Source organism: Phyllopteryx taeniolatus, chromosome 18 (genome assembly GCF_024500385.1).
Source record: "Phyllopteryx taeniolatus isolate TA_2022b chromosome 18, UOR_Ptae_1.2, whole genome shotgun sequence".
In the NCBI taxonomy this organism is placed as follows: domain Eukaryota; kingdom Metazoa; phylum Chordata; class Actinopteri; order Syngnathiformes; family Syngnathidae; genus Phyllopteryx; species Phyllopteryx taeniolatus.
In genome coordinates this window covers 15,035,887-15,063,886 of record NC_084519.1, presented here as the reverse complement: position 1 = coordinate 15,063,886, position 28,000 = coordinate 15,035,887, and the positions used below count along the sequence as shown (strand labels likewise).

The following is a 28,000-nucleotide window of genomic DNA, read 5'->3' as shown; positions in this document are numbered from 1 at the left end:
TTACTTATCCAAGACATTGTTCACAGTTTTATTTGAATTTATTTCAAAACTCAGTGCATTTTCTTCTTTTGTTCAACAAGGAAGCACTTTGTTATCATAAAGAGAAAAGAATAAACAATACTTGGCAGCCAATAAAGTTTTTTTTTTTTTAATTATTGTTAACAATATGATCACAAATAATCTTGTGTGTTATTTGTGTTTTAAAAAAAGTTTTGCAGTGGTTGTTGTTCAAAAGCTGCTTTTTGCTGTTTTGGTCCAAAGAAAAATAAAAAGCAAATAAACCATTTTAAAAAATGAGAAAGATTTGGATTATGTGAATAATATAAAAGCAAATGATTGAAAAAAACGTGCAATATTATCTTTACTATCATATTCTTGTTATAGCCTCATTTGTACTAACTAAAACCCTCATAATGAGAAATATGAGGGTAATCAATATCTGAACTCCTGGCAACCATAAAAAGTCAAATGGAATATATTCTAGCTCCAGTCAAGTGCTACAGAAAATGACTGTTGGATTATTTTTACTGTCATTCTTTCTGACTAAAACTCTTTAATATCATTAATGAGGAATATGATAGTAAGGGTAATAAATTATTATTATTATTTTTTTAGTGTTTCGTGAACACCTGGACACAATAAAACTATTTGAATATATTGAATTTTCTTATGTTTTTCAGGCCAAAGACAGAGTGGCAAACAAAGACAAATGTAAAGAACTGACAGTCTCTTCACACACACACGCGCGCATACACACACACACACACACACACACACACACAGCGCCTTCCCTCAAGTCAATGCACACCGCAAAAAAACGTGGCGGCTACGTCGGCGCCTCGACATCACTGTGGACGTCACAGTTTGGGCCCGACTCCTCCTCCTCGGATAGGCGACATTATGTCGTGCTCACTCGACTGAGTTCGTGTCTAATGGCTGCGGACGACACAATAAATCAATCAATCAATAAATAAACAATACCAAAAGTCCAAAACAGATGAAATACATATCATGACAGTCATAAAGAACAACAGATTCCTATAATTCACCCATATATAAACAAAAATACAATAATGAAACATTTGAAAAAAGTAATCGAAAGCTATCTGGTTTCATGTCGGTTAAACACCCAACTGTAGAAATGTAGTCTTAACAAGCAAAAAATAAAAGAATTTTTTTTTTTTTTTTTTTTAAACTTCAGCATAGACACTCAGGCCAATATATTGTCTGAATAGTCAGTGTAATCGGAAACACTTGTGCACTAAAGCCCATAAAGATCACATTATTGATATAGAGGAGTGGGGGGGGGGGTCAATTTTCAGCAGTTAAAAATGTCCAAATTTCCAATATGCGGCACGGTGACTGACTGGTTAGCACGTCTGGCTCACAGTTCTGAGGACCGGAGTTCAAATCCCGGCCCCGCCTGTGTAGAGTTTGCATGTTCCCCCCGTGCCTGGGTGGGTTTTCTCCGGGCAAAACATGCATGCTTGGTTAATTGAAGACTTTGAATTGCCCGTAGGTGTGAATCGTATGTGCCCTGCGATTGGCTGGTGACCGGTTCAGGATCTACCCCGCCTCCCGCCCGAAGATAGCTGGGATAGGCTCCAGCACGCCCGCGACCCTTGTGAAGATAAGCGGAACGGAAGATAAATGAATGAATGAATGAATTTTCCAATATTAACACAAAATAATATTATTAAACAGCAACGTAAGCCCATTTGATTGATTAGTTTTAGGTTTGTTGCCGATATAATGCGCTAAATCAAAAACAGAAAGAATGTGGAATTTAGTCAGTCAATACAAATGTGTATTTTTTAATTCATTGACTTTATTGGAGCATAATATATTACTGTTTAAGCCGTAGATTTTCATGTTTTCTTTTTTGTAAAGGATTATTTATAGACTAAAAAACAGCATAAATACAGTTGAGCAGGATACTGTATGGTTCTTGTTTACTGATACGTCCAGATAGTACCTATAACGCCACCCAGCGGTCACAAGTGTGCATTGCAACCTCATTACCACTGACGTGCATGCTATTAGATAAGAGGACACTTTCCTAAGTCCAGTACAGTTCGAGTGGGGTATTAGGGCCACTCTGGGGGAGGGGGGGAAAAAAAATAAAAATATGAAATATGCATAATAAAAATATGCATAATAAAATAAACATTTAAAACCGCAAATTATAGAGATTAAAGTGTATTTTTATGGGAATAGTCGCTGATATTATTCACTTAACATTGTAAAAATTTAACTTTATTCACTTAATATTACAACTTAACATTGAAAATACAAATGTTTTTTCTTAAAAATGTAAGTATTTTTGTACTATTATGACTCAAATGTAGTATAATGACTTTATTCTGGAAATTTTCCAATTAAAATTTTCAAAAATACTTTATGCAACTTTTTTTCCCCTCAAAAATATACAACTACCATCTAATACTGTCATAAAAAAAATGAGTGTGGCCATTATGCTCCTTTATGGCACATACTTTAGATAAAGATTGTTTAAACCTAAAATGAATAGAATAAAAATGTTTACTACAAAAAGATATCTTTTTTAAAATTATTGATTGGTTTTATACCAAGGGAAGTGTCTCTCACCATCAATAATTTCTTCCTTCACTTTGTGCAACTCGCGGAATACTTCTTCCAAGATTTCCTAAAGGAACACACGAATCAGTCTTTTGTCCCAAAAAAAAAAAAAAGCCTTTTATTTTAATTTATAGTTTTAAAGGAACGGCATACCTGTTTCATTCTATCCATGTCTATCGAGTCTGCGTCGTTGCCGCTCCCCGCAGGCCGTACCCTATATTGTCGTCATTAAAGCATATATTAAATACACTTTCTCGGCCATTCTGCATCACATTTGCCCTCACCTTGAAGCCACGGCCCTATCTGCAGAGTTGGCTCTGTCCCATGGCTTTTTTACAGCGTCTATGACAAAAAGTTGCATATGGTAATCCAAATGAAGACAACAGCATAAAACATCTGACATCTCACAAAAACGCCAATAAAATGCAAGATATTGACGTGATGCTAATGCTAATGCTAATGCTAGCCCACCTGTGGCGTTCTGACCCCCTCTGGTGCTGGGCGACGAAGAATTGATGTCATCCTGAAGGAAGGCACACACGTCACGGTGTTTTATTTTTATTTTCTTTCTGTACGTGTTTACCCCTTTTGACACCACAGTGACAATCTATATGCATATTAGATGATTATTATTGGAGGATGAGGTGCAGACTCACACTTTGGTTGTCCTCTGGCTTCTCTGACGCTGCTTTTCTTCTGGGAGAAAGGAAAAAAAATACATTCCAAAGAATGTAAATAAAATAAAAATATAGTGGTGCCTCGATTTTTTGCGGGATAACTCAAAATAACAATTTGTAATTAAATAAAATAAACATATACAATTGTAGATATGTTACCTGTTTAAAGAATTTATGAGCTTTCTCAAAAGGAATTTTCAAACTATTATATATTTATTTTACATTTTAAAATATTTTTTTAACTTCATACTTGAGAATTTGTAACTTAAAAAATATTGAATTATTTTCTATATTCCTTTTATGTTTTAAAAATAGATTATTCATATGCAATGTGTGCATTTTGAAATTATTTCATATTTTCTAAATGTACATAATTTTATATATTAAATAAAAAGGAGATATGATGCCAGTTTCATTTAAGCTTTCTTATCTAACAAACTACTGGCACATTATAGGGCACTGACTGAGCCATATGTGGTAAGTCAAACTTCAAACCTCACTAGAAGGCAACCAAGGTGAAGAAAGGTAACAATAATACGAAAAAGTTCTTGTTCTGTCTGACCTTCGGGCCAAAAGCGCGTTCATCTCCTCCATCAGTCCTCCGCTGCCGCCGCTCGTCCGGTTGACGTCGTTGCTTTTGGCGCTGGACGAACTGGACGAGCTCTCCTCCGGCTGGCGAGAATGCAGCGTTATTGTTAAAACAAACAGATGGGCCGGGTCATGGCTCATTTGTAGATAGGGCAAAAAAAAAAATGCATGGAAATGTTACAAATGTGAAATGTGTAAAAGATAAACCAATTACATTCATGTTAAATGGGAGTCAAAACACATTTGACACCATTTAAAGTGCCTCTGATTAACCCAAAATAAAGTTCAATTGTTGCAGTAGGACCCCAGACCCAGCTGGTTTATTAAACTGAACACAGCCATATCCCCTGTTATAAGAGGGTGTGCACACTTGCGCAATCACATTATTTCGGATGATATTTTTTCCCTTCTCCTTTTGAAAATTTTTTTTTTTTAATTTTGATGATCTCGGTCCAATTAATTTATAACAAAAACATGGCATCTGGCGGCACGGTGGCATCAGCCTCACAGTTCTGAGGACCCGGGTTCAATCCCCGGCCCCGCCTGTGTGGAGTTTCCATGTTCTCCCCGTGCCTGCGTGGGTTTTCTCCGGGCACTCCGGTTTCCTCCCACATCCTGAAAACATGCATTCATTGGAGACTCTAAATTGCCCGTAGGCATGATTGTGAGTGCGAATGGTTGTTTGTTCCTATGTGCCCTGCGATTGGCTGGCAACCAGTTCAGGGTGTACCCTGCCTCCTGCCCGATGACAGCTGGGATAGGCTCCAGCACGCCCGCGACCCTAGTGAGGAGAAGCGGCTCAGAAAATGGATGGATGGATGGACATGGCATCTGAATAGGGGTGTGTAGACTTTTATATCTGCTGTATGTACACGTATGAATAGTTTATTTCATTAATACAATTTAAAACATTTTATCATTATCCTAATAGATACTAAACATTATTACAAAAATTATATTCTGATTAATTAATCAATAATTTCATAAAATAAAGAAATGTTAATTGTATACATAAAGTTGTTGATTATACTATGTTTGGATTTTTTATTTACCATAAAAGATTACCTATTTAAGGAAATAAAAAGTATACATGTAAAACTGTTTGTTTTACTAATATTCTTTATTATTTGCAAAAATGATTTCACCAAGTATTTGATCAACTTTAAAAAAAAATAAAATTTAATTCAGGCATAAAATTTTTATTGCACACACATTAATTTTATAAATTTATTAAAATGAATACAAATAATGTATATGTAAAATTGTTTGATAAATGTATTATTTATATTAAATAACTAACAAATTAATAGAATAAATGTTACATGTAGAATACATATACATTTTTATTAATTATTTTATTTACACTAACTATATTTACCAATTATTTGATAAAATAAATAAAAAGTGTTAAATATACATTATATTATATACAATTGTTAAACTGTGAATATCTACAATGAATAAATGAACAAATTTATTCCTTGCCGATATCTAAGCTTCTGGGGACAGCCCACACCTGTGGTAGCCTCTCGGGTGAATAATGTTTATCTTATAACGTCATCATTAACATTGGCGGGCCTCACTCTTTGCACGCGCCGCAGCTTGGCACCGGCGATCATGGCGGCGAGCCCCGTCTGGGCTGGCGGCTCCTCCCCGTGGCTGGGCAGCGGGGGAGGCAGAGGCGGCGGCGGGGCCCCGGCGGAGGGTGGCGGCGGTCCCGGGGGTGGCGGCGGAGGCGGAGGTCCCGCAGCCATGCACGCAGGGGGAGGTACGACCGGTGGCGCCACCGAGAGCACGGCGGGGTGGCCTTGGAAAGGAGAACCTTGTAGGAGGCAGAATAGCAATGGGGAGTTCACGAGCGGCCATTTTGTTTTAATACGACATCATCACTGTGAGACGTCACTACCTGAGTTGGAGGAGCGTCGCTCCCGCTCCATGTGGGCCTGCATCTGCTGCTGCTCCATCATCTGCCTGCAAGAAAAACACACAGTAAACACAATACTCTTTTTATAGCTAAGATGTGGACAAAAGTAAAACCCCAATTCCAATGAAGTTGGGACGTTGTGTTAAACATCAATAAAAAAAAAAAAAGAATACAATGATTTGCAAATCATGTTCAACCAATATTTAATTGAACACACTACAAAGACAAGCTATTTAATGTTCAAACTGATAAACTTTATAGTTTTTAGCAAATAATCATTAACTTAGAATTTTATGGCTGCAACACGTTCCCAAAAAGCTGGGACAGGTGGCAAAAAAGAATGAGAAAGTTGAGGAATGCTCAACAGTTTTAAGGACAATGTTCCTCAACGTACAATTGCAAGGAATTTAGGGATTTCATCATCTACGGTCCGTAATATCATCAAAAGGTTCAGAGAATCTGGAGAAATCACTGCATGTAAGCGGCAAGGCCGAAAACCAACATCAAATGCCCGTGACCTTCGATCCCTCAGGCGGCACTGCATCAAAAGCCGACATCAGTGTGTAAAGGATATCACCACATGGGCTCAGGAACACTTCAGAAAATCAATGTCAGTAAATACAGTTCGGCGCTACATCCGTAAGTGCAACTTGAAACTCTACTATGCATAGCAAAAGGCATTTATCAACAACACCCAGAAACGCCGCCGGCTTCTCTGGGCCTGAGCTCATCCAAGATGGACTGATGCAAAGTGGAATAGTGTTCTGTGGTCCGACGAGTCCACATTTCAAATTGTTTTTGGAAATTGCGGACGTCGTGTCCTCCGGGCCAAAGAGGAAAAGAACCATCCGGACTCTTATGGACGCAAAGTTCAAAAGCCAGCATCTGTGATGGTATGGGGCTGTGTTAGTGCCAATGGCATGGGTAACTTACACATCTGTGAAGGCACCATTAATGCTGAAAGGAACATACAGGTTTTGGAGAAACATATGCTGCCATCCAAGCAACGTCTTTTTCATGGACGCCCCTGCTTATTTCAGCAAGACGATGCCAAAGCACATTCTGCACGTTACAACAGCGTGGCTTCGTAGTAAAAGAGTGCGGGTACTAGACTGGCCTGCCTCCAGTCCAGACCTGTCTCCCATTGAAAATGTGTGGCGCATTATGAAGCGTAAAATACGACAACGGAGACACCGTACATCAAGCAAGAATGGGAAAGAATTCCACCTACAAAGCTTCAACAATTAGTGTCCTCGGATCCCAAACGTTTATTGAATGTTGCTAAAAGAAAAGGTGATGTGACACAGTGGTAAACATGACCCTGTCCCAGCTTTTTTCGAACATGTTGCAGCCATAAAATTCTCAGTTAATGATTATTTGCTAAAAACAATCAAGTTTAGCAGTTTGAACATTAAATATCTTATCTTTGTAGTGTATTCAATTAAATATAGGTCGAACATGATTTGCAAATCATTGTATTTTGTTTTTATTTATGTTTAACACAACGTCCCAACTTCATTGGAATTGGGGTTGTATTAGGATATATAGAGGAAGTACAAAGTAAAGAAAAGGAATGGCCCTCAAACATTCCATTTCCAAGTCTGTCTGACTGATAGTCCCTTTGCACCATCCTCATGCAAAATCCTGTTATGTTATGTGAATGTATATTATTATGTACAAAATTATTGGGACACGTAGAGGAAGTGAAAGTTGTTCAGGGTGTTTAAGCTTTATAGAAAATGAATGGACCGCAATCATTTCCCTAGGGAACTTCACTCCAAATTCCTCCAAGTGATTGTTACTTTGGACCATTTCTGATACGTGACAAAGGTATTGGGACACATGACACCCACAGGAAGTGAAAAGGAAGAAAATGGTTCATGTTCTGGTATAGGTGTTCAACCTTTACATAAAACAAATGGACCTCAAACATTTCCCTGTGGAACTCCACTCCAAAAGCATGTCTTACGTTGGACTGTCATCATGGAAAATCCTGTATGTTATCTATATTACTCTGTACAAAAGTATTGGGACACATACAAGAAGTGAACTTAAAAGAAAATAATTCAGGGGTCTCGACCTTTATAGAAAACAAATGGACCTCAAAGATTTCCCTGAGGAACTCCATTGTGAATTCCTTTGGAATGCCATCTTGAAGAGGTGATCTTTATAGAAAAGGAATAGCCCTAAAACATTTCCCCATTATTATCGTTCACTTTCTTCACTGATTGGCTGGCAGAAATCACATGGTTCCTACCACTTTATACTGAGGCGTCCTATTTTGGCTTTTTACTATATATATTTGTTGTGTAGTTGTTGTTATTTAGCCGAGCTGTCGGCGCATCTGAGAGCTTCAAGTTCATGTGTGTGACATGCAGTCAGACACACGGTCGACTCCACACAAACACACGCGCATGTATACACACACGTCAGGATAATCCACTGTGGCTCGTGTCTTTGGGTTCACTCGGAGTTCACCTAATGCTTTTGCAGATAATTCACTGCTCTGTTTTTTTTTTGGTTTGGTTTAAATGTACTAAAGAGCCCAAAACTGCACTTTAATCTTACAACAACTAAATAAAGCCAAGATGTTTGTTAATAATCTTATCACACAATTTTTGTTGAGATAACGTGGACAATTATGTATTTTAAGATGGTTATAATGAAATAAATGACAAGCAACATGAATTTTGATAACAGCACATGACTTGAAAAGTGAGTTGTAAAATAACAATAATAGTATACTGACGTGAAATGATGATTATTTGGGTGGGCGAGGGGATTTTATGGTCAAAGGTCTGTCTTAATTTCAGTGGGCGGGGCTCTTTGTTTAGAAAAGGGTTACATCATAATTGTGAGCAGCAAAGAGGATTTGGCAGATTGTATTTTCCTATCAGTGATACTATTCGTTTTTGATGCTTTTTGACCCGTTCAATAAATCGCGGAATCCTCGTAACTTGAAAAACTCATAAGTCAAGGTACCACTGCATATACAATATTAGAACAACTACTCACCTTGATCTCTGGGCTTCCATCTCTTCCGAACCTGGTCCATTTTGGACTTGGCGCTGCACAGCTGGACCTGCACGGGAAAAAGACCAGAGGCGTGAGTAAATTTAAGTTGAAATTGAGCTGAAATATCTACAACAAGCAATATTAAGTCAATGAAGCATACAACCAAGGGCAATTAAACACATTGAAACAAAAATTAACACTCGCTTACACTGTTAAGACGTTTTATTTGAATAATGACACATTATGAAGCAGGGACAATACATTTTTACTTCATTATACTAATGCAGACGGCGATATTGGGTTCAAACAACTTGTATCTCAAATCAACTTTCCCCATTGAAATGAATACAAATGCCATTAATCCCTTCCGGGCCGCCCCCCCCCCAAAAAAAGCACCAAAATGTTCTGATTCATGTTTGTAATAAAGCAAAATAGCGCCATATTCTAAAAAATTAAATATAAACACATAACAAAAGAGAATGCAAAGAAATAAACAGAGCGAATGAGCACAAGTGAGCGTTCGGCGTGGATGTCAGGAAGCATAGTACATCAAATGGCAACAGGCGGATACACAGGTTAATTGTACCTTCTGCTTTTCTTGTTCTGTCTGTCACTATACGTCGCTGGCATAGATAGATGAACAAACATAGAGTTAAAGTACATTTTCAAATACAATTTTCCGGACCAATTAAGTAAAATTGGATCATTTCCAGTGGCGAATACTATAGTAGATAAGACATGCATAATAGATACAAAACATGCCTGTGGCTCACTATCTTGTCGCTGGCCACCACTCGCTGACCTAACTGCCGTCTTAATCATCTTTAAGCAAGTCAATACAGCAGATTATAAGATCACAAACAAGACTGACAATGAAATATACAATAGTGCACCTACATGACATGCCGAAGACGAGGAAGCGACTGTAGCAGACACACAAGCACTGACGCAGCCACTCGCTGCTGCCGACCATAGCTCGCCTTGGCCTGCCCTTCCTCGTCCTCCTCTTCCTCCTCCATCATCGCCTCACCTGACCACCCCCCGCCCCCAGCCTCACTTTAGCCCCTCCCCCACTCAACAAGTATCCACAGATCATCTGTCACGTAAGGCAAACCTCCAAGGCGGCAGAAGCGCAGCACGCCCCGGAGTCATGTTTCCTTTCCAACGGAGCCTAGTAGAGAGGTGGTGGTGTCTTTGCATGTGGGGCAGGGGGCCTACTGCCCCACCAGATGGACGAGAACGGCCTTCATAAGACCTCAGTTCAGCGGGCATCAAAGGGCTTAGCTCACCGTTTTTACCTTTTACAGTGGTTAACTTGTTCACTGAGAGCTGTTTTCAGCTTCAGAAACTCTGCATAGCAACAAGTGTCAAAAAACAGGACCGGGGAAAAGAAATTAGATTCACGCTACAACGCTAAAAATGAATCACACTTGTGGTACGTTCATTTATCTTGAGAAGATACTGTACATTATAAATTAAAAAAAAGCAAACATTGTGCTGGGTTTGTCAGAAAAGTTCAGAGACTAGTGTCACAAAAGATATATTCCAAATCCAAACAAAGAACTACAAGTTTTCTCCTGGAAGGATTTTTTTTCCAGGTTCCCGTGCAGCTCTGTCATCATCATCATCTTGATTATCGTAAAAACAACTGAACTAAGCTATAAAAAACAAAAAAAATCATCTGGCCCAAATTGAACGGGAAAACTCTCATAGTTTGGATTTTGTGACACCAGTCCTGGAACCTTTCTGACACACCTCGTGTTTCTTCATCTGTTCATCCGAAAAGCAGTTTTCACTCTAATCGGAGTAATCTCCAGCCAGACGGATTCCCCCCTCCCTTTTTTTTTTTTTTTTGTAATAGGGACATTAAATCCAGTCTTTCCAGGTTTCAAACAGAAGACGATTATAGCCCATTGGATAAATGTATTTACAGAAGGGGTAAAAACTGAAAAAGCTCGGATTAAAGTCTGACTTTTATTTGGTTTCTTGGGTCCAAAGACACGTTTCTACATACGGCCTACAATATTAGACCTGCTCACCACAAAATGAATGGCTTCATTTATTTATTGTAAATAATATGATGAAATATTTGTGAGTGTGCTGCTCTGTGGACAAAAGTCTTATCAAGAATACGGCGCGATGACACAGCGGGGATGCCCCACCTCCGTCCTGGGCGCTGAGCACGTTGAGGGCGAAGAGCATGGCGTTGGAGAAGGTGGTGGCCTCCTCCTTGCTGGCGAAGTTGAGGCCGTAGACCTGCCGGGCGTCGCGCCACTGGTGGAAGGTCGGCGTGGCCTGGTTGTACTTCAGCCCCTTCACAATGGAGTAGTTGATGACCACCTGTGCACACGGGTGAGAAGACACATCGGACATTATACAGTATATAGAAGTGAAAATATTAATAATCGATTAATCTGTCCGTTATTTTTTGCGATTCTCAAATTAAGCGAGAACTATTTTGATCATCGATTAATCCTTTAGAGCCACTGTTTTCACTCGAAATTGGCCGAATTTCCTCAGATTTCAGCCACTCAGCAGTAAATATTCGAACGACGCCGGATGACGACAGTGCCCCACCTGCTGATCCTGCAGCTTGACGCCCACCACCCTGAAGGTGTTGCTGGGCGTGTTGTGGTAGATGTTGATGCGGCTGAAGCCCTGCTGGCCCGGCTTGATGGGCACCCACTTCTTGCTGGTGTCGTCGTAGACCATGACCGACGCCCTCGCCTGGCAGATGCTCTGCTCGCTGGGGGGGGGGGGGGGGGGGGAAGCGGGTGGAACAAAACAACAAACCAATTAGGACACAAAGAATAATAAGAAGAAAGGTGCATGCGTGGACATTTCTTTGCACCTGAACAGGAAGCGCCTAATTAACCACAACCTGTTTATTTCGAGTCCGCCTAGTATGCAACTTTCGTTTAACGAGCATGAAACATCTCCATTAGCGACTTTTAGAGCACGGTGGGTGGTCGGCGTCTACTCCCGGCTGCTTGTTTGCGCTATGCTACGCTAATTACCTTCTGGTCGTAGTCCAAAATGAGCCAACGCGTGAGCTGGAATTGAAAGTAGTCTGGCCTTTTAAGGAAATTAATGCTAATTTATATCAAGAACTCGGTACAGTGGGGCCTTGAGATATGAACTGAATTTGTTTCGTGACCATGTAACCTCAAAACACGTATCTCAAATCATCTTTCCACATTGTCATTTAAAATGAATAGAAGTGCCTTTAAGCCGTTCCAGTCTCCACCAAAAATTATTGTTTATTTTTCATTGTACTTCATAAAAACACGGAGTAATGACATCATTAAATAACAAATGTAAAGAAAGAAGAAAAGTTTTTGCCACATCTTTTTCGACAATTCGATGGACATTGTGCCCCTCCTTCTAGAGTGCACGCCTTGGCCACCTGGGGGCAGTGCAATACAGACATATGGATATACTGTACATGGATACTGTCTCAGTTCCTCAGTACAGCAGTAATAATCTTTCTTTGCAGAGGATAAATAAAGTATTCCTGTGATTATTGCTATATTGTGTCTCTACACGTGTTGCACCACAGTTTGTGTTGAAATAAAAGTTGCTTAAAGAGTTATAACACCAGGACACAGATGCTATTAGTTAGCTTGTCTATGGCATTTCCCATTCTGTGTCAATTAATCTAGCGGAATTTAAGGCAAAGTTATGTGGTTGTTTGAAACAATGAAAATCAGTAAGGCGTCTCCCAATTTGCAGCACTGGGGGAAACAAAGAAATAGAAATATTTTTTTTTTAAAAGACAGGTATCAAAAGACACTTATTTACAGAAAATACAATTGTTCACATTTGGGAGAAATGACCATATTATATGATATGATATTCGGTGGACCCCGGCGTCGAACCCCCAACCTCAGAACTGTGAGTCCGATGCGCTTACCAAGCATGTTGTGCACAATAATAGAATTCCTCCCACTGCACTCTCACACTTTCGCCATTCAAACTACCTTCTCTTTTCTGACGCAGCTTTTTTTGTCTTTGCCTCCAGGGTCTATAGTCTAATTTTAGAACGGCAGAGAGGCAAAGACACAGATGGTAACTCTTCTTCTCCTTCTCCTTCTTCTTTCGCTTCTCGTTCATCTCATTTGCAAGTCAAAACTGTTTCTCTGCTCCCCGTCTGTGTTTTTGTTTCTGGCCTTCTACGTGCTGTAATTCCATTTAATTAGCTCCTTTTCCACTTATGCACGTGCGTCTTTTGTCTGCAGAACACACGGTACAAGTGTGTGCGCCTGTGTGTTTGTGTGATTACAGTCGGGGAAAGTGGGACGACAAAGGGCGCCACTGAGATAAACGCAGTCAGATGGACAAAGCAGCCAGACACAACACTGGAGGCCACACACACGCGCACACACAGACACACACACACATACATTGTCTCATTAAGAACGTCAGCAGATGTTGGACAAGCCCCTGATTGCATTTGGTTTAGACAATTAGCGTAAGCGAGGATTAAAGGCCTGAGGGCAGATGAACAGATACGTTAATGTACAGTTTATTTATTCATGTTTGTTTGAATGCAATGGAGGGATTACACTGTATTGAAGAAACGATTATTTGTCATTGTGGTTGGACAAGTGCACTGCATCACACCGAGAGACATTTCCAGAGGGGCTCGCACGCCCGCGCAGAAAAATGTACAGTGAACTAAAGTATATATACGTGGTTTGGTTGCAGGATAAGGTTGTCACCTTACAAAAATGAAGAAATCGTTACGTTAGAACAAGAAACGCTGAATATAAAAAGCAAAAAAAGTAATAGTTTTCCAAGGAATAAAGTTGGTATATGGCAAGAAAATATCTGCAATGTTCTAACAGTAAAGTTATCATTTTACAAGAGTGCAGATGTAATTTACGGGTAAAAAAAATAATTTTTAAAAAGTCATAATTTTATTTGTATAAAGTTGTAATATTACAGAAAAGTTGAACTTGTATGAGAATAAAGCCATAATATTATGACATTAAAGTCAAAATATGAGATGAAAAATTGTACAAGAAAAAAATGAGTCATTTTACCAGAATAAAGTTGTAATTATATGAGAATAAAGTGGAAATTAAGCAAACTTTAATTTAATCAAGTAAAGTCATAATATTACAAAAATAAAGTGAAAATATTACATTACATTTAACTAACTGTGACGCAAGTGTGACGTCTTCTGTGACCAAATCAAGCTTACGATGCTCACTGAATTGAAATCTCACGAGATTGCCGGGTCATCTATTGGAATAGGATACAAAAAGCCCCCCCCCCCAAAAAGCATATTATTATTCTCCAAATGCGCATCACACCTTCCGCTGCTTTCGGTATGAGAGTTGCCTTCTTTACAAAGTCATCCCAAATGTTCTGAGGTTGAATTCTTGTCAGTCAGTCAGTCAGTCAGTCGAGGCCAAACGTACCAAAATGTGTTCATAAAAGTCGCGTTATTAATAACTCTTCTTCCTGCGTGAGCGGCCTCCGTGAGATTTCTGTCACAATTTGCAGTGGCAGCCTGGGTGACATTTAAAGCGTGTGCGTGTGGTGTAACTTATTCATGTCTCGTGGAGAAACGATTCATATTTCATCCAAGTTGCACGTTACTCCGCTCGCGTACAAGTGTGTCGCATGTGTGTGTGTGTGTGCGTTTCCTGCCTACTTTGCTTCTCTTTTAGCACAGGCACCTAATTTATTCATGCTGCTTTCAATGCCACTGAGATTCCCTGACGCCATTCACTGCCAGTATTTGAGAAGCGGTGCTTAAAGTTTAACTGAGTTGACAGGTTAAAGAAAATAAATTGAACACATGGTTGCACCCTCTGGTATGTGTATGGTGTGTGTGTGTGTGTGTGTGTGTGTGCGTGTGTGTGTGTGTGTGCGTGTGTGCGTACGTTACGACTTCGATTGCAAAATGATGTGCGATGCAATTTGTTAAAACAACGATGCTGCCATGATGAGCTTGTAATAGTTCCACTTTATTCTTGCAACTTTACATCCTTGACTCTCGTAAACGTTTAACGTTTTCGTAAAGTGACGACCGAACTTTTTTTCTCAGAACTTAATGACATTTGTCTCACTAATTTGCTCACAAAATTACAACTTCATTACAGTAAAATTGCTACTTTACTCCTGTAACGTTATGACCTTAATGTCATAAACATATGACTTTATTCTCGTAAAACTGCTAATTTTAGCTCTAAAAATTTCAACTTTATTATCTTAAAAGTCAATTTATTTACGGTTCGGCATTTTCAAATTTTCATTATTTTTATTTTATTTTGTTTTACCTAATGTCGTGCTGTTAAAAAATGTCTCTTTCATTATATTATGACTTTATTCTTTGTAGTTTATAGTTTTTATTAGTTTTAGTTTTTCAGTTTTAGTTTGAATAATTACACACCTCATTGACCATAAGATTAGTTGTTGTTTTTTTAAATGGACTTTTATTCCAGCTGCTCCTCAGACTTTTGTCTTAGTTTGACATTATCCACAGAGTGCAACCACAGAGTCCGTTGAAACTTGCAAACAGTGATCAATTTGTGTGTGTGGTTTTTTTTTCCCTTTTGCGTGTACGCTACAGTTACTGATTCTCACACACTCCATCACAGTGTGGCTAAAGGACGCGCTAACAGAAGTCGTCTTTGTGGTGCTCGGCAGCTGCTCGGCGCTAACGCCCAAATCCCCGCAACGGTCAACACAAAATGTTTTGTGCTTTTGTCTTCATCAAAATCTTTCCATTTATGTGTGTGATTGTATCCTCTGCATGACACTATAAAAGCTGCATGAAGCAGACGAGGAGAGAACAGCTGACGGCTCAAACATTTATAAACACACCAGGACAGCTACATTAGCTCTAATAGAAAATGGACTGAACTGCAGCTAAAAAAGGCTCCACTGAGGTGGTGACACAGGGGGGGGGGTGTAACGGACCACTTTGTGGCACCATGTGAACATGGTAGCCACATAGAGAAAAAGCAAACATTCAAGCTCACATTCATAACTAAGGAATTTTTGTTTTTGCCCTTTTATTGGATTTGTGAGATGATTTGTGTTGGAAATGCCCAGAATGTCCTTTGTCAAGCTATTCTAGTTGGTCTTTTCCACCTGGCATTTGAGACGGCTAGATATCACATTAATACGTGACATGTAAATAAGCTTTGCCCTGATTGGATAGCTCAATTTTCCCAATTGAAATATGGAAAACAGCTTGGCTCTGATTGGTCAATTATCACGGCGTCTGCTAGCATCTAGAAGCTTAGGGCGGCCAAGCATTCATAGCGACTTCGATGTCTTACTATAATTGTAAAGCACAATACACCAAGTGTTGGATTGTTGGCCCACTAATAGGGAGCGTGATATGAAAGGGGATGTGGGTGAAAATTCAAGGAGGGGGACATTTTGAGGTGATGTTCATCATCCGCCCCTATTCCACTTAACACAAATGCAAACTACATAACGCAAATGTAATGAAACGTTCAGCCCTACCGGCGATTTAATGTGCTAAACAAACACAGTAGCATTGTGCATGTGCTTTGGCTATGAATACGTATGAGTCTTCTGTCTCGGGAACAGAACAAGATCCTGTTACTGTTTCACAGTGTGGAAAAAAAAATCAGCTGGCAGGAGATTTTTTTGGGAGGGGAGGGAGGGGATAAGTCAGCATAAAGCTTATTTGGCCGCTTGGAGCACTGACAACAGTTTTAATGCTAATTCAAATAATCCTTTTTTAAGGCCACGGAATTTGCCGGCGGGTCCAGCGCTGATGGCTTCAATTGTGGAACAAGAAACCCCGTCATGCTGATATTTTCGTACATTACACCCACGCCACTTGCCGCTTGACATTTGGAGGGAGACCCCCGAATTAAACAGTATGTCACACACACATGAACATTGGCAAAATATACACACACTGATGAGAGTGTCGCGAGCACGCTCGAGCAAGATAATCTATTGGCATGACAACAGCTGTAGAATATTGTCTCTGGCCTAGAAAATATGGCCGCCTCGCTGGGAAGAAAAGATGAATGAGCAATGATGGAATATAAATAAATAAATGTTTTAGTGGGGAAAAAAACCACACGGCAGTCGACTCATTAATGCAGCAATAATACTCTGCAGCCTGTCTGATCCTCGCGTAATCATCATACTCAAATGTCTCTTGGGGACGTGACTGTTGTTTCCAGTATGCCAAGAAATATTAAGCAGAATTAAATATGGACAAAAATAATGGGACACACTCTTTAATTCATCAATTCATTGAATCAATCAATGAATATTGAAATTTCCGCCTTAGGAAGTAGAATCAGAGCTGTAATAGAGGTGGGAAGAGGCCTGTAATAATGGGAATTCCCCATTGCCAAGACAGGGGTGTGAAATTTGGTGGACGGACAAATGGTCCGCAAAAGTGCCTATCAAGGACAACTGGTCGTCGTAAATGTGGACAACTGGTTTTCGCAATGAATTTAACAACTTATTTTGGGGTGGGCGTTCGGGTTAACCTACACATAAGCATATCTTTGTTCTGTGGCTGGAACAGATTAATTGCATTTCCATTCATTTCAATGGGAAACATTACTTTGGACCGGGAACATTACGGTTTCCGAACTGAGTCACAGAACAAATTACATTGGTGAACAGATGTTCCAGTTTATGGTACTGTACTGGAAAAAAAAAAATGACATCGCCTTCAACTAGTCAACAATGACTTTCAACACATTAGTATCTATTTATAAAAATCTAAATTGGTGCAACCCCTGTCACAGTCAAAATAAATGATCGCTCTTGGGGGGAAAAGTCAAATCGGTCAAAACTAAAATTGCATGTAAATACGATCTCATTTGGAAAACCAAGTGAAAATGATTCCACAATGTTGTCTGTTTTAAGCGGTAATTAAACATGCTATTTAAATTTAGCAACCAAATCACCTAGTTGGCAACACCGACCTTTACTTTTGTAAACTAGCTCTTCGCTGTTCGCAGGCATGTTGTTAGTGGAAGCGGTGCACGTCAAGCTTCTGTGATTTTCCATCTCTGTGGTAAATCTCTCGTAGTAGAGTCTGTCTCGCCAGCGTCTGCATTAGGAGCTTCAGGACATTTGATTATTTTTTTACTGACATGACCTTCAAGTCGCCTTCGGTGGTTTTGACAGCTTCGAGCTGTCCATGCAGCTCGAAGCCTCGGGAACATTTCCCGTCATGACCACTTTGAACTCTGCTGCATTTAGACGCCGCGCTTGATAATGCCTGCATAAAAGCGTCTCATTAAACTTTCACATCGACATCCTTCCTTCTTCCTTCCCCTGCTGCTGTACATCGCCAAGCATCAGCAACCAGGAAACTCTTTAATGCTTTATGGGAACACATGCCGAGAAACGAAACCTCGCTGCAACAGCCTCTGAAGCCGTTTTCATGTGGAGATACTGCAGAATCGTCAGAATAGAAGGTCCTGAATTTATCCGACAGTGCCTTTTACACGCAACCCAGCGAAATCAAGAAATTTCTTTCATTCACCCGAAACGGAACATCAACATGGGAAAATGGTGCAAAATCCTGGCTTTTGCTAATGGTGTACACGCTGGAAAATAGCTGGGTCGACTTCATATCCCAGGTGGGTGCTGTTTATACAGAACAGTTCAACGGGGGAAAAAAAACCATCTATGTTTACGTGAGCAAAGCGCCCTGCATTGCAGCGGGACTTGAACGTCTCACAAGCGCATCTGTAATTGGCCGTGGCGCGTCCGCGGCGGACGTGTTGTTGCGTGCAGCCGCGACCCATCACTTCCGTGCGTCCGCTGACCCAGAAGAGTGACAGATTCCCAGCAGTGCTTTCCTCGCCGCGTGTTTGACTTCGGCCTTAATCTGCCGGAGTGCGGCGCATGGACGGGAATAACCCGTGTTTGCTGTCCCTTTAGGGATCCTGGAAAACTGAAAGCCTCCATTATGCACATGAGACATAATCCTCAAGCTATACATCGTATTACACAAGCACTTTCAAGGTGAAAATATGCCTGAAACAAAGGCTGGGCGATTAAAGTAATCGGTCTGATTAATTCATTCCAATTCATTTGTCAGGATGAATTTTTTTAACTTCCTGATTTTAAATGGCGTCCTTGCTAACTGTAGTTGCTGCGAACAGCGAGGAACTCTTTCGATGCTAATAACCCCCCGCCCAAAAAAAAAAAACATTCATATCAACTTCCTAAGTTTCATCTCGATTTGTTCTCTTACGAGACATGATTGCTTATATATTCGTTATTTATCAAAAAACAACACAATAACAAGCCCATCGCAGCTAGGCTGTACGGCTAGCAGTGTCACCGGCGGTTACAGCCTGGCGCCATCCAACATTAGCATGAATATACAAAATCATTTAAAATGTGCCACCACACTGTTTAGTATCATCTCGTGGCGCTTTCTAACAAAACCGCCACATGACTCAAGTAATTAGATAATTACTAGCAAAGTTGCTAATTATCAGATGTGGTGACTGCAAGGTTAGCGTAATTATGAGAATGATGACAGCGTAAAATGTGAAGTCACTTGGGAAAGACGCTATTACTATTAATGCCTAAAACAGTGATAACCCCAAGTAAAAAGGCCTTTAATGATGATAATGGCTCAAGCGCTAGCATTTTGAGCTTAACAGTGTCTCCTTGGTATTAGTTTACATGACGCTGTTTTTGGAGCCTCACAATGCAAACCTTTTTTTTTTTAAAGACATACAAGCATTATTTTCGAAACTGAGATTATGTTTTCAAAATAACCTGGGCAACTCTCCAAAACAACTTGCAATTGTTCACAAGAGAATTTTTTTTTTTTTCTTTCTTTACATCAACTTTCTAATGTTGTCGTATGTCTCAATGTCTCAGTACTTCTTTGCAATTGCTTAAGTATAGATAGCCTACAGTTCACAATGTTTGAGTATTTAGTATGAACTAAGTTAGAAAAGTTAGAAGACTACGATTTTCCACGCCAGTCCTGTTGGTTGCTATGTTACGCATTACAAAATGCTTGGCGAACCGCATGATGACAAAGGCTCGCTTTTAGTTTACACAACGAATGTTTCGAAGCCTCAAAACAGTAACATTTTCAAACAGGTTTTGAAGAGCTTGAAGAAAGTAGCGTTATGATTTCCATGGAAAGGCTAAAAACGGCAGTCTGTATAAAAAGGACTGCCATGGTAATAACACGGAAAAACAAAAAAAAAAGTCAGAGGATTATTTTTCTTCACTACTTGCACATCCATCAGTCATCTTTCACATTTGCTTTCCTTCTGCTGAGTTTTGCCCCTCTCACCATCCCCCATCTTTCCCTCTTCCTCATCCTACTCCCTCTCACTTCAAAGGCTCACCTTACAAATCGACCACATACAATTTCTTCATACATCACCTCCTTAGCTAATCCGCGTGGAGCTAATTTGCCAAACTAAATTGCTGAGAGGTGGGACTTCTGCTGAAATCTGCTATTTAAAGATATATTTTTTACGCTAATGTTTCACTTTTTTTTTATGCCAATGTTTCACCCGGGTGACATAAAGCCAATGAGGGCAGTATAGCTCGGTATAGTGACCGAGACATAGTGAAGCGTCACGGCCCTGTAAACCGGTTCTAACGGCGGGGCGTCGCTGCCAAAGGAAAAAGCTTCTTGTCGAGCTGAGTCTCTTAAAGCTGCACTAATCGGAGCTCTTAGAGGAGTCGTGGGCAAACCTATCACGATCTGCGAAGCCAGGACAATCGCTGCTTTGATGGGAAACAAATATATAGTAGAAGACTCATACTAGATTCCAAAGTACAGAGAAAAAGGACAATAACTGTGAACCTGGTTGTTTTTAGAAAACAGGAAACAGTGCTCAGTGACGTCCCACTCCAGGACTGTTGGTGGCGGACATGCGGTTGAATTTCACAAAGACCACCTACACGTTTTTGGAGCTGTGCGGTTAGGAAACAAACATACAAAGGCAGGCAAATGGCGATTGAAGGACAGGAAGTTGCAAAGATAATTTAGATTAATATTAATTTTCTGTGCATGAGATTTATTAAAAAAATAAATAAAAAAAAGCGCTATCGTTGGTCGCAATCATCTGCCGATGGAGGGTTGGGTTTACTTGATAACTTTTTGACGTGAATTTTAATGTTCTACTCCAAGTGAGTGTGCAGCTGAACAACCACTGACAACTATTATATTGTGTTTTTAACAAATAGCTTCCGACCGTATGTCCGTGACTAATAAAACAAAGAAAACAAGAGGTGATAGTTTTAATAATCCCAGTGCCGATAACTGACAATCGCTAAACCAAGTTTGAATGAGACATGCAAGCCGCATGTAGAAATCTGAGCATTTCCCCTCAACATTAAACCTGTTCACTATTGATGATGGCCAATCTTTATGTGTGTGGTCAACACTGAGTTGGACCAAGCCACAAAGTCCATGACTGTTAAGTGAAACTGAACATGAGCCAATTAGGAAGATTAATCCAGCTGGACGCAAATAGAGGAGCAACTGATTGTGTTGCGTGTTTGCAAAACATGTCTCACAAGTTATTCACCACAAGACAAATGACGAGGAAAAGAGTTTGTCTCCACATTGTAGCTACCAAATAAGTCAACGGTTAGCCGTGCTTCTTTTTCTGTGACCAGTACTACTACTACTACTACAACTTTGCTTTCTTCACTGACTTTTTTAAGCGATCTTTTTGTTTTTTTACAATGTACTGACTTACTTGTAAAACCCCAATTCCAATGAAGTTGGGACGTTGTGTTAAACATAAATAAAAACAGAATACAATGATTTTCAAATCATGTTCAATCTATATTTGATTGACTACACTACAAAGACAAGTTATTTCAAGTTATTTCAGATTCTCTGAACCTTTTGATGATATTACGGACCGTAGATGATGAAATCCCTAAATTCCTTGCAATTGTACGTTGAGGAACATTGTCCTTAAAACTGTTCGACTAGTTTCTTCCGCACTTGTTCACAAAAAGGTGAACCATCTTTGCTTGTGAATGAATGAGCAATTCAGGGAAGCTCCTTTTATACCCAATCATGGCACCCGCCTGTTCACCTGTGGGATGTTCCAAACAGGTGTTTGATGAGCATTCCTCAACTTTCTCAGTCTTTTTTGCCACCTGTCCCAGCTTATTTGGAAAGTGTCGCAGCCATAAAATTCTAAGTTAATGATTATTTGCTAAGAACAATAACGTTTGTCAGCTTGAACATGAAATATCTTGTCTTTGTAGTGCATTCAATTAAATATAGGTCGAACATGATTTGAAAATCATTGTATTCAGTTTTTATTTAGGTTTAACACAACATCCCAACTTCATTGGAATTGGGGTTGTATAAGGCCCTCGCACGTGGGAAAGGAGAGCCACCGTTACTGATGCACTTTTCAGCTGTTGAATCAGTAAAACACAACCAAGATGAGCATGCAGGAGCTGCTGTCAGCCACAGCTCACGCAAAGACACCCCCCCCAAAAGGCCCCGCCTCTTAAAGACACATAGAGACACTAAAATACGAGCAGTATTTTCTATATATTTTATGCTATCAGTTTTGTGTGTGTGTTCAATACAACGTGTTTAAAAAGTATTTTAATATGTTTAAGTGTGTTTAAAGAATGTTAGAGGATTAGTATAAAAGTATAAAAACTTTATATGGACGGATAGATTTTTCACTTACCCACTAAGATAAACGGGGGTAAACATTTATGCACAAAGACCACTTTACCCTTAATTGTTTCCACCCACACACTTGCAATTTACAACTGGGAAACATTGGACCAAAATTGTATTTAGCGGCATCCGCGGTTGTCATCCGACAGCGACCACATGGGAATCGCTTTCGTCTTTGGCGCCTCGGGCAAACACGAAGGCCGCCTGTGGCTCCAACACAGGAGCACCGACGCCGGCATGAAGAACAAAGGATGCGCCCGGGGAGGCGGCCGGGGAGCGACCGCGTTTGTGACGCGACTGCGGCGGTGTCAGCCCCCTCGAACACCGCCACCAACACCGCTGAGCTTTTGGCGAGCCTTCACTGGCCAAAAAATGTCGCTCCTGGGGCGGCAAATATGCTAGAAAGCATCTCCTCCTCCCCTCTGCCAGGCCACAGCAGCCGTCATAGCACAGACATCCTCGCAGTGACACAATCACCACTTTCTGTATACATTTAAAAAATTAAATAAAATACCTGACTTTGAACTCGTTTAGCTGCTGCTGCACCCCCGGCTCGGCGCAGTAGATCTGCGGGAAGTAGAAGCGGTGCGACTGCAGGTTGATGTCCATGTCGGTGAATAAAGCAACCCCCCACTGTTTAGAGTCTCCCTTTTTGTACGTCCGGGCTTCCGTAGGCGATGTCAGAGTTCAAGAGGCGACATAGCACCCGAAATGCTAGGAAGGCATCCCCGCTTCTCGGGGCAAAAAAAAAAAAAAAAAAGGCCCACTAACCTATATCTCCACTCCTTGAATGAACAAAGATGACTTTACAGTCCACTGAGGTGACAACGCCGCCTCCATGAAAGGAAACGCTGCATTCCAGTCAGCGGCGAAAACCGGACGAGAGTGAAAGAACGAGCTTGCTCGGGAGGAAAAGAGGAGGAAAAAAAAGAGACAGGGCGATGGAGAGAGATTCCCGGTGCTTTGAGGCGTTGCCCTCGCTCTGCCTCTCCTCTCTGTGTCTCATTGGATTACCTACTCCCTCTCCATCCATCCCTCCCTCCCTTTTCTCCCCTCCCAGCTGTGTCGAGAGCTGGTCCTGCCCTCCCTCCCCTCTCCTCCTCCTCTTCGTCTTCCATCAACCTCATCTCCCCCCCCCCCCTACCATCTGCTGGATTGGGCGAGCGTAAAACCACGTGGAAAGACAGAGAGAGCGAGCGACAGAGAGAGAGAGAGAGAGGATTTAATTCATCTGATGGCTCACAACTCAGGGCACACACATGCTTTCACTGCGTGCTCATTAAGAGAGTAGGACGCAGCTGGAGGGAGAGACAATGAGGCAGTGATGCACTGCAGTGAATGGAAGCGCGTCACGAAAACAAGCGTGAAATGTTATTATTCATCATTTCCTCAAATAGTGCGCCAGTAATCAAAATACAACAATCATTGAATAGATAAGCATATAAAAAAAGAATATTATCATGCGTAATAATTCATAAAACATACTGTGCATATTATAAAGGAAGATTTTGTTCCGAATCTAAAAAAATAAAGCAATTTAACACATAACTAATTTGAGTGAATTTGCACATTTGAATACATTTTTATTATTACTATTACTAAATCACTGTTTCTCCAATTCTGGTACGAGTACCAATTGCGTTATGTGCACGGAATCCCTCTAGTGGTATGCGGAAGAATCACTGCCCAAGTGCAGTTCACTTGTATTTAACTTTAAAGTACAATACATTTGCATTTATCTCACAGAACTGTTTGTTTTTCAGCTTTTATTTAGCTAAAAATTTTATTTAACTTTTAAGTACATTTCGTTAGCTTAATAGCATAATTGACCAAGGCCTTTTTAACTGACTGTTACAACATCAATAAAAAATACCAATGTGTTTGCTAAATTTCTCAGTCATGCAGGTCATGGTAACCAGATTATTTTTATTTGTTGAATTAATATAATGAATAAAAAATATGAGCATCTACTGTATTTCCTCAAAATGGTGGGCCAATTGTCAGATGATAAACAAATGTTAGGGTTTATAGTACACGTTGCATGTTAATCTTTTTTTTAATTTATTTGACTATACAATAATTAATTACATATATTGAAGAAAAAACATTTGTGTGTAATTAATAAATACATTTACTTAATAAACTTTTTTATATTAAAGTGAAAAGATTAATATATTTAAATTCATTCATATTACTTAATCAATTGAATAAATAAAATGAATTAAAAAATTCTATTTCTATTTTTCCTCAGAATAGTGGGATCAGATTTAACACATTTTATCAAATATATTACATATCATATAGTAATAATATTCTATAAAAATATAAACAATAGAAAATAATTGTATTAAAAATACCAATGTAAATCAAATAAAAACACATTTGATAAGTACATTTAAATAACTCAATTCAATAAATATGTTTAAATACATATATTTGATTAATAAAATAATTTAATAATAAAATTTTCTAAAACTAAATATTACAACTGTGGAAATAAAATGTAAAATATGTACAACATGATTCCATTATTATTATAAAGAAGCATTTTTACAAATAAAAGCTTCACCTTCAATGAAGGATGGGCATCATAAGCAGTTAATCGATTATTATGTGAATATTATTGTAATGAATTGACAACATACAGAGAGCATCTCCCATCCTGTCAAAACTGATAATGAACAATTAATTTACTAGTTAATTGTTAATCTTCAGCATATTCAAGGAAATTTAGTCCAAGGCCTACCGTCAATAAAACACCATATAGGAGGAGATACAATATTTTTTTTTAAAAAGCACCTGACATTGCTGGGTTACACTCTTCATCAAATCAGACTTGCAATCATGCCGGAACCTTTGACCCGTTAATATTGACATGCTTTCATCTTTCGCAGATGCAAGCAGATTATAAGTGATGTACAGCTCTAAAAAAAATAATAATCATCTCTGCAGCAATCATGGTTGGGAAGCAATAAATCCCTGCCATATTTACACCACGCACGCTCCCTTTCTAGTACACAGCTCTCAGGCCGCGTCCCGCTGCGTTTGGCCGGCAGGATTCTTTTAATTGATCCACTGACATTACTTTGCGCCGCCACCGTGGATGCTGCAATTTAGTCCGAGTTTAAACGCCAACACATGCAAGTGTTTAGTTTCGGAAAGTTTGAAACTCGTTCACTGCCAGCCATTTTTAAAGCAGGCTTCCCAGCCATTTTAGAGCCTTTTGAACGATTTCTAGTCATCTCGTCACCCGTAGGCTTGCGAAATCCATTTCCGCCCGCGCAGTCCACCTGCGGGCGGTCACGCTGTACCAGGACAAAAGCAAAGAGACAAGTGGAGAGGGATGAGCAACCTTTCATTCGCAACACACACACACGCAGAGGCTACAGGCACCGCTCAAGCCTTCAATGCTAATCACTCACTGAATGCATTGATATCACCCAGAATGCACTGGGTGACAGGTCACATGAGCTCACACCTGGCGCCAGATTTTCCTCTAACACACACACAGTCAACTTAAGGCTGTCAGAGTGCATTATTATTGTTAAAAATGGCATTGTTATGAGTCATAATGGATGCAGCTGCACACAAGCAATATTCACACACCAGGTTCAATATTAGGTACACCTGAGATCATTATGCCAGGGTCCAAATGTAACTTTCATAAAAATCTGCGTGAACTGTCCAGGCATTGTTTTAAAAACAAGTTGCAGAAACTGGTAAATTATAAGAAATATATGAGATGATAATGATGAGCTGAAGTCTTTTGGTAGAAATTCTACAATGCGCAGGCTACGAAACTGACCTTGTCCCGCATTCAGCCGGCACACAGCTACTATTATTATTATTCATATGGGTCACAACGGACGCAGTCAATACGCATCGGCCAGCGCGGGTGACATTCGGTCCGGCTCATCGATCCCGCTATTGGACAGCGAGAGTGTGCCGGGCTCGGGTCACAATCAGGACGCTTAACATGCAACCAGGACAAAGTCAGTCGAGAAAATAAGGGCTATTAAACCGATATCATTTATGACTGGGCAAGTCTTTTAATACACCTGACAGGTTGGGTCATTCGTATTTCAAGGCACCACTGTACATGGTAGTATCCGGGGGAAAAACACTGAATAGTGCCTATCTTCTGACATGTTACTGACCAAACCAGTAAATGAGTCATAACCAATTTTTGTTTGTGCATTTTCTGCACTGTCAACTTGAAATAGTGTCTTTTTTTTTTTTTTTTTTAAATAAATGGATGATTTTTGTATTTTTTTTTTTTAAATGTTATCGGATTCATCCAAAAAAATAACTGACAAGTAGACACATAGGTATCGCTATATCGGTACACATATTATGTACAACAACACATGGCCACAAGTAAGGAACAACAATGGTCACTAGGAATTAAAATATGTCCAGGCTGCTTTGTGTCATTGTTTGTTTTCAGCACAAATTCATGAGCTGTTGTGTGAAAACATCTTTAACATAAGTACAGCAACACGTCACAACACGGATGGACATTAAGTGCTGTGTTTGTATCAACCATGTAAAATGCACTAAGTTTAAAACAATATTATTGACAGGCGGCACGGTGGCCGACTGGTTAGAGCGTCAGCCTCACAGTTCTGAGGACCCGGGTTCAATCCCCGGCCCCGCCTGTGTGGAGTTTGCATGTTCTCCCCGTGCCTGCGTGGGTTTTCTCCGGGCACTCCGGTTTCCTCCCACATCCCAAAAACATGCCTGAATTGGAGACTCTAAATTTCCCGTAGGCATGACTGTGAGTGCGAATGGTGGTTTGTTCCTATGTGCCCTGCGATTGGCTGGCAACCAGTTCAGGGTGTACCCCGCCTCCTGCCCGATGACAGCTGGGATAGGCTCCAGCACGCCCGCGACCCTAGTGAGGAGAAGCGGCTCAGAAAATGGATGGATGGATTATTGACAGCAGTGATGTAATTAATAGTCCATGTAGTGTTTCCAAAACACAGCCACAAAAACGTCCTTCTTTTCTGACCAATGATTGTCATGAAACAGCGGCAAAGGTCCTGATTGGCTGGATTATCCGGAAGTATAAACCAATTTAAAAGGCGCGCGGTTAGTACGCATGCTCAAAACACGCGCACGCTGTCCGCAAACACGTGACCTGCCTGCCGGCCAATCACAACCAACGCACCAAGGCAGCAGGTGAAAGCCTCGCTAAGATTCTAAGTAAATATAGCATTTTTAGGCTTATACCGAGTTGTTGAATCCACAAAAAAGAACAACAACGTCTTCTTACCTCATCTTAGCTCTCCTGGGTCTGTGTCAGACGTCCAGCGGCTCTTTGGTGGTGTTGAAACAGGCGTTGCTAGTGCCTCCTCCCGATGCTCAATGTGCAGATGTTAGCCAACTGGAGGAGGAGGGGGCGAAAAAAAGGCGGCAAGGTGGAGGAAATGCTACACCAATGGCCGCGGTTTTCTGGTCAAATGTGTGTTTTGAAGTAAATAGTCGGGGCGGTGCTGTTTCAAGGCTGCACGCCGCCGTCCC

General features: G+C 40.3%; 1 protein-coding gene across 4 annotated transcripts; it reads right to left on the bottom strand.

Annotated features, from left to right (window-relative positions):
* evlb (Enah/Vasp-like b) lies at nucleotides 1-27,893 on the bottom strand. Of its 4 annotated transcripts, none has more exons than XM_061753140.1 (13): nucleotides 27,753-27,893; nucleotides 11,380-11,548; nucleotides 10,965-11,142; nucleotides 8,803-8,869; nucleotides 5,770-5,834; nucleotides 5,447-5,685; nucleotides 3,838-3,947; nucleotides 3,255-3,294; nucleotides 3,070-3,121; nucleotides 2,883-2,940; nucleotides 2,752-2,812; nucleotides 2,608-2,665; nucleotides 1-936 (listed from the first exon to the last, which is right to left on the bottom strand). In XM_061753140.1, exons 1-13 carry the CDS (start codon nucleotides 27,755-27,757, stop codon nucleotides 899-901), a joined length of 1,140 nt encoding a protein of 379 aa, XP_061609124.1. In that variant the 5' UTR covers nucleotides 27,758-27,893; the 3' UTR covers nucleotides 1-898. The 4 variants fall into 4 exon arrangements, with proteins under 4 accessions (XP_061609124.1, XP_061609123.1, XP_061609122.1 ...); XM_061753139.1 differs by lacking the exon at nucleotides 27,753-27,893 and adding an exon at nucleotides 22,992-23,487 and having other exon boundaries at nucleotides 3,255-3,291; XM_061753138.1 differs by lacking the exon at nucleotides 27,753-27,893 and adding an exon at nucleotides 22,992-23,486.
* Nucleotides 27,894-28,000: the final 107 nt, after the last annotated feature.

Excerpts from the sequence above, each read along its gene's own strand:
- evlb (XM_061753138.1), bottom strand. The coding sequence starts at position 23,086 with ATGGACATCAACCTGCAGTCGCACCGCTTCTACTTCCCGCAGATCTAC. Across the intron at positions 8,870-10,964 it reads GCTCAGCGCCCAGGACGGAG|GTCCAGCTGTGCAGCGCCAA; the intron begins GTGGGGCATCCC and ends TTTCCCGTGCAG. Across the intron at positions 2,941-3,069 it reads AGGGGGTCAGAACGCCACAG|ACGCTGTAAAAAAGCCATGG; the intron begins GTGGGCTAGCAT and ends TTTTTGTCATAG.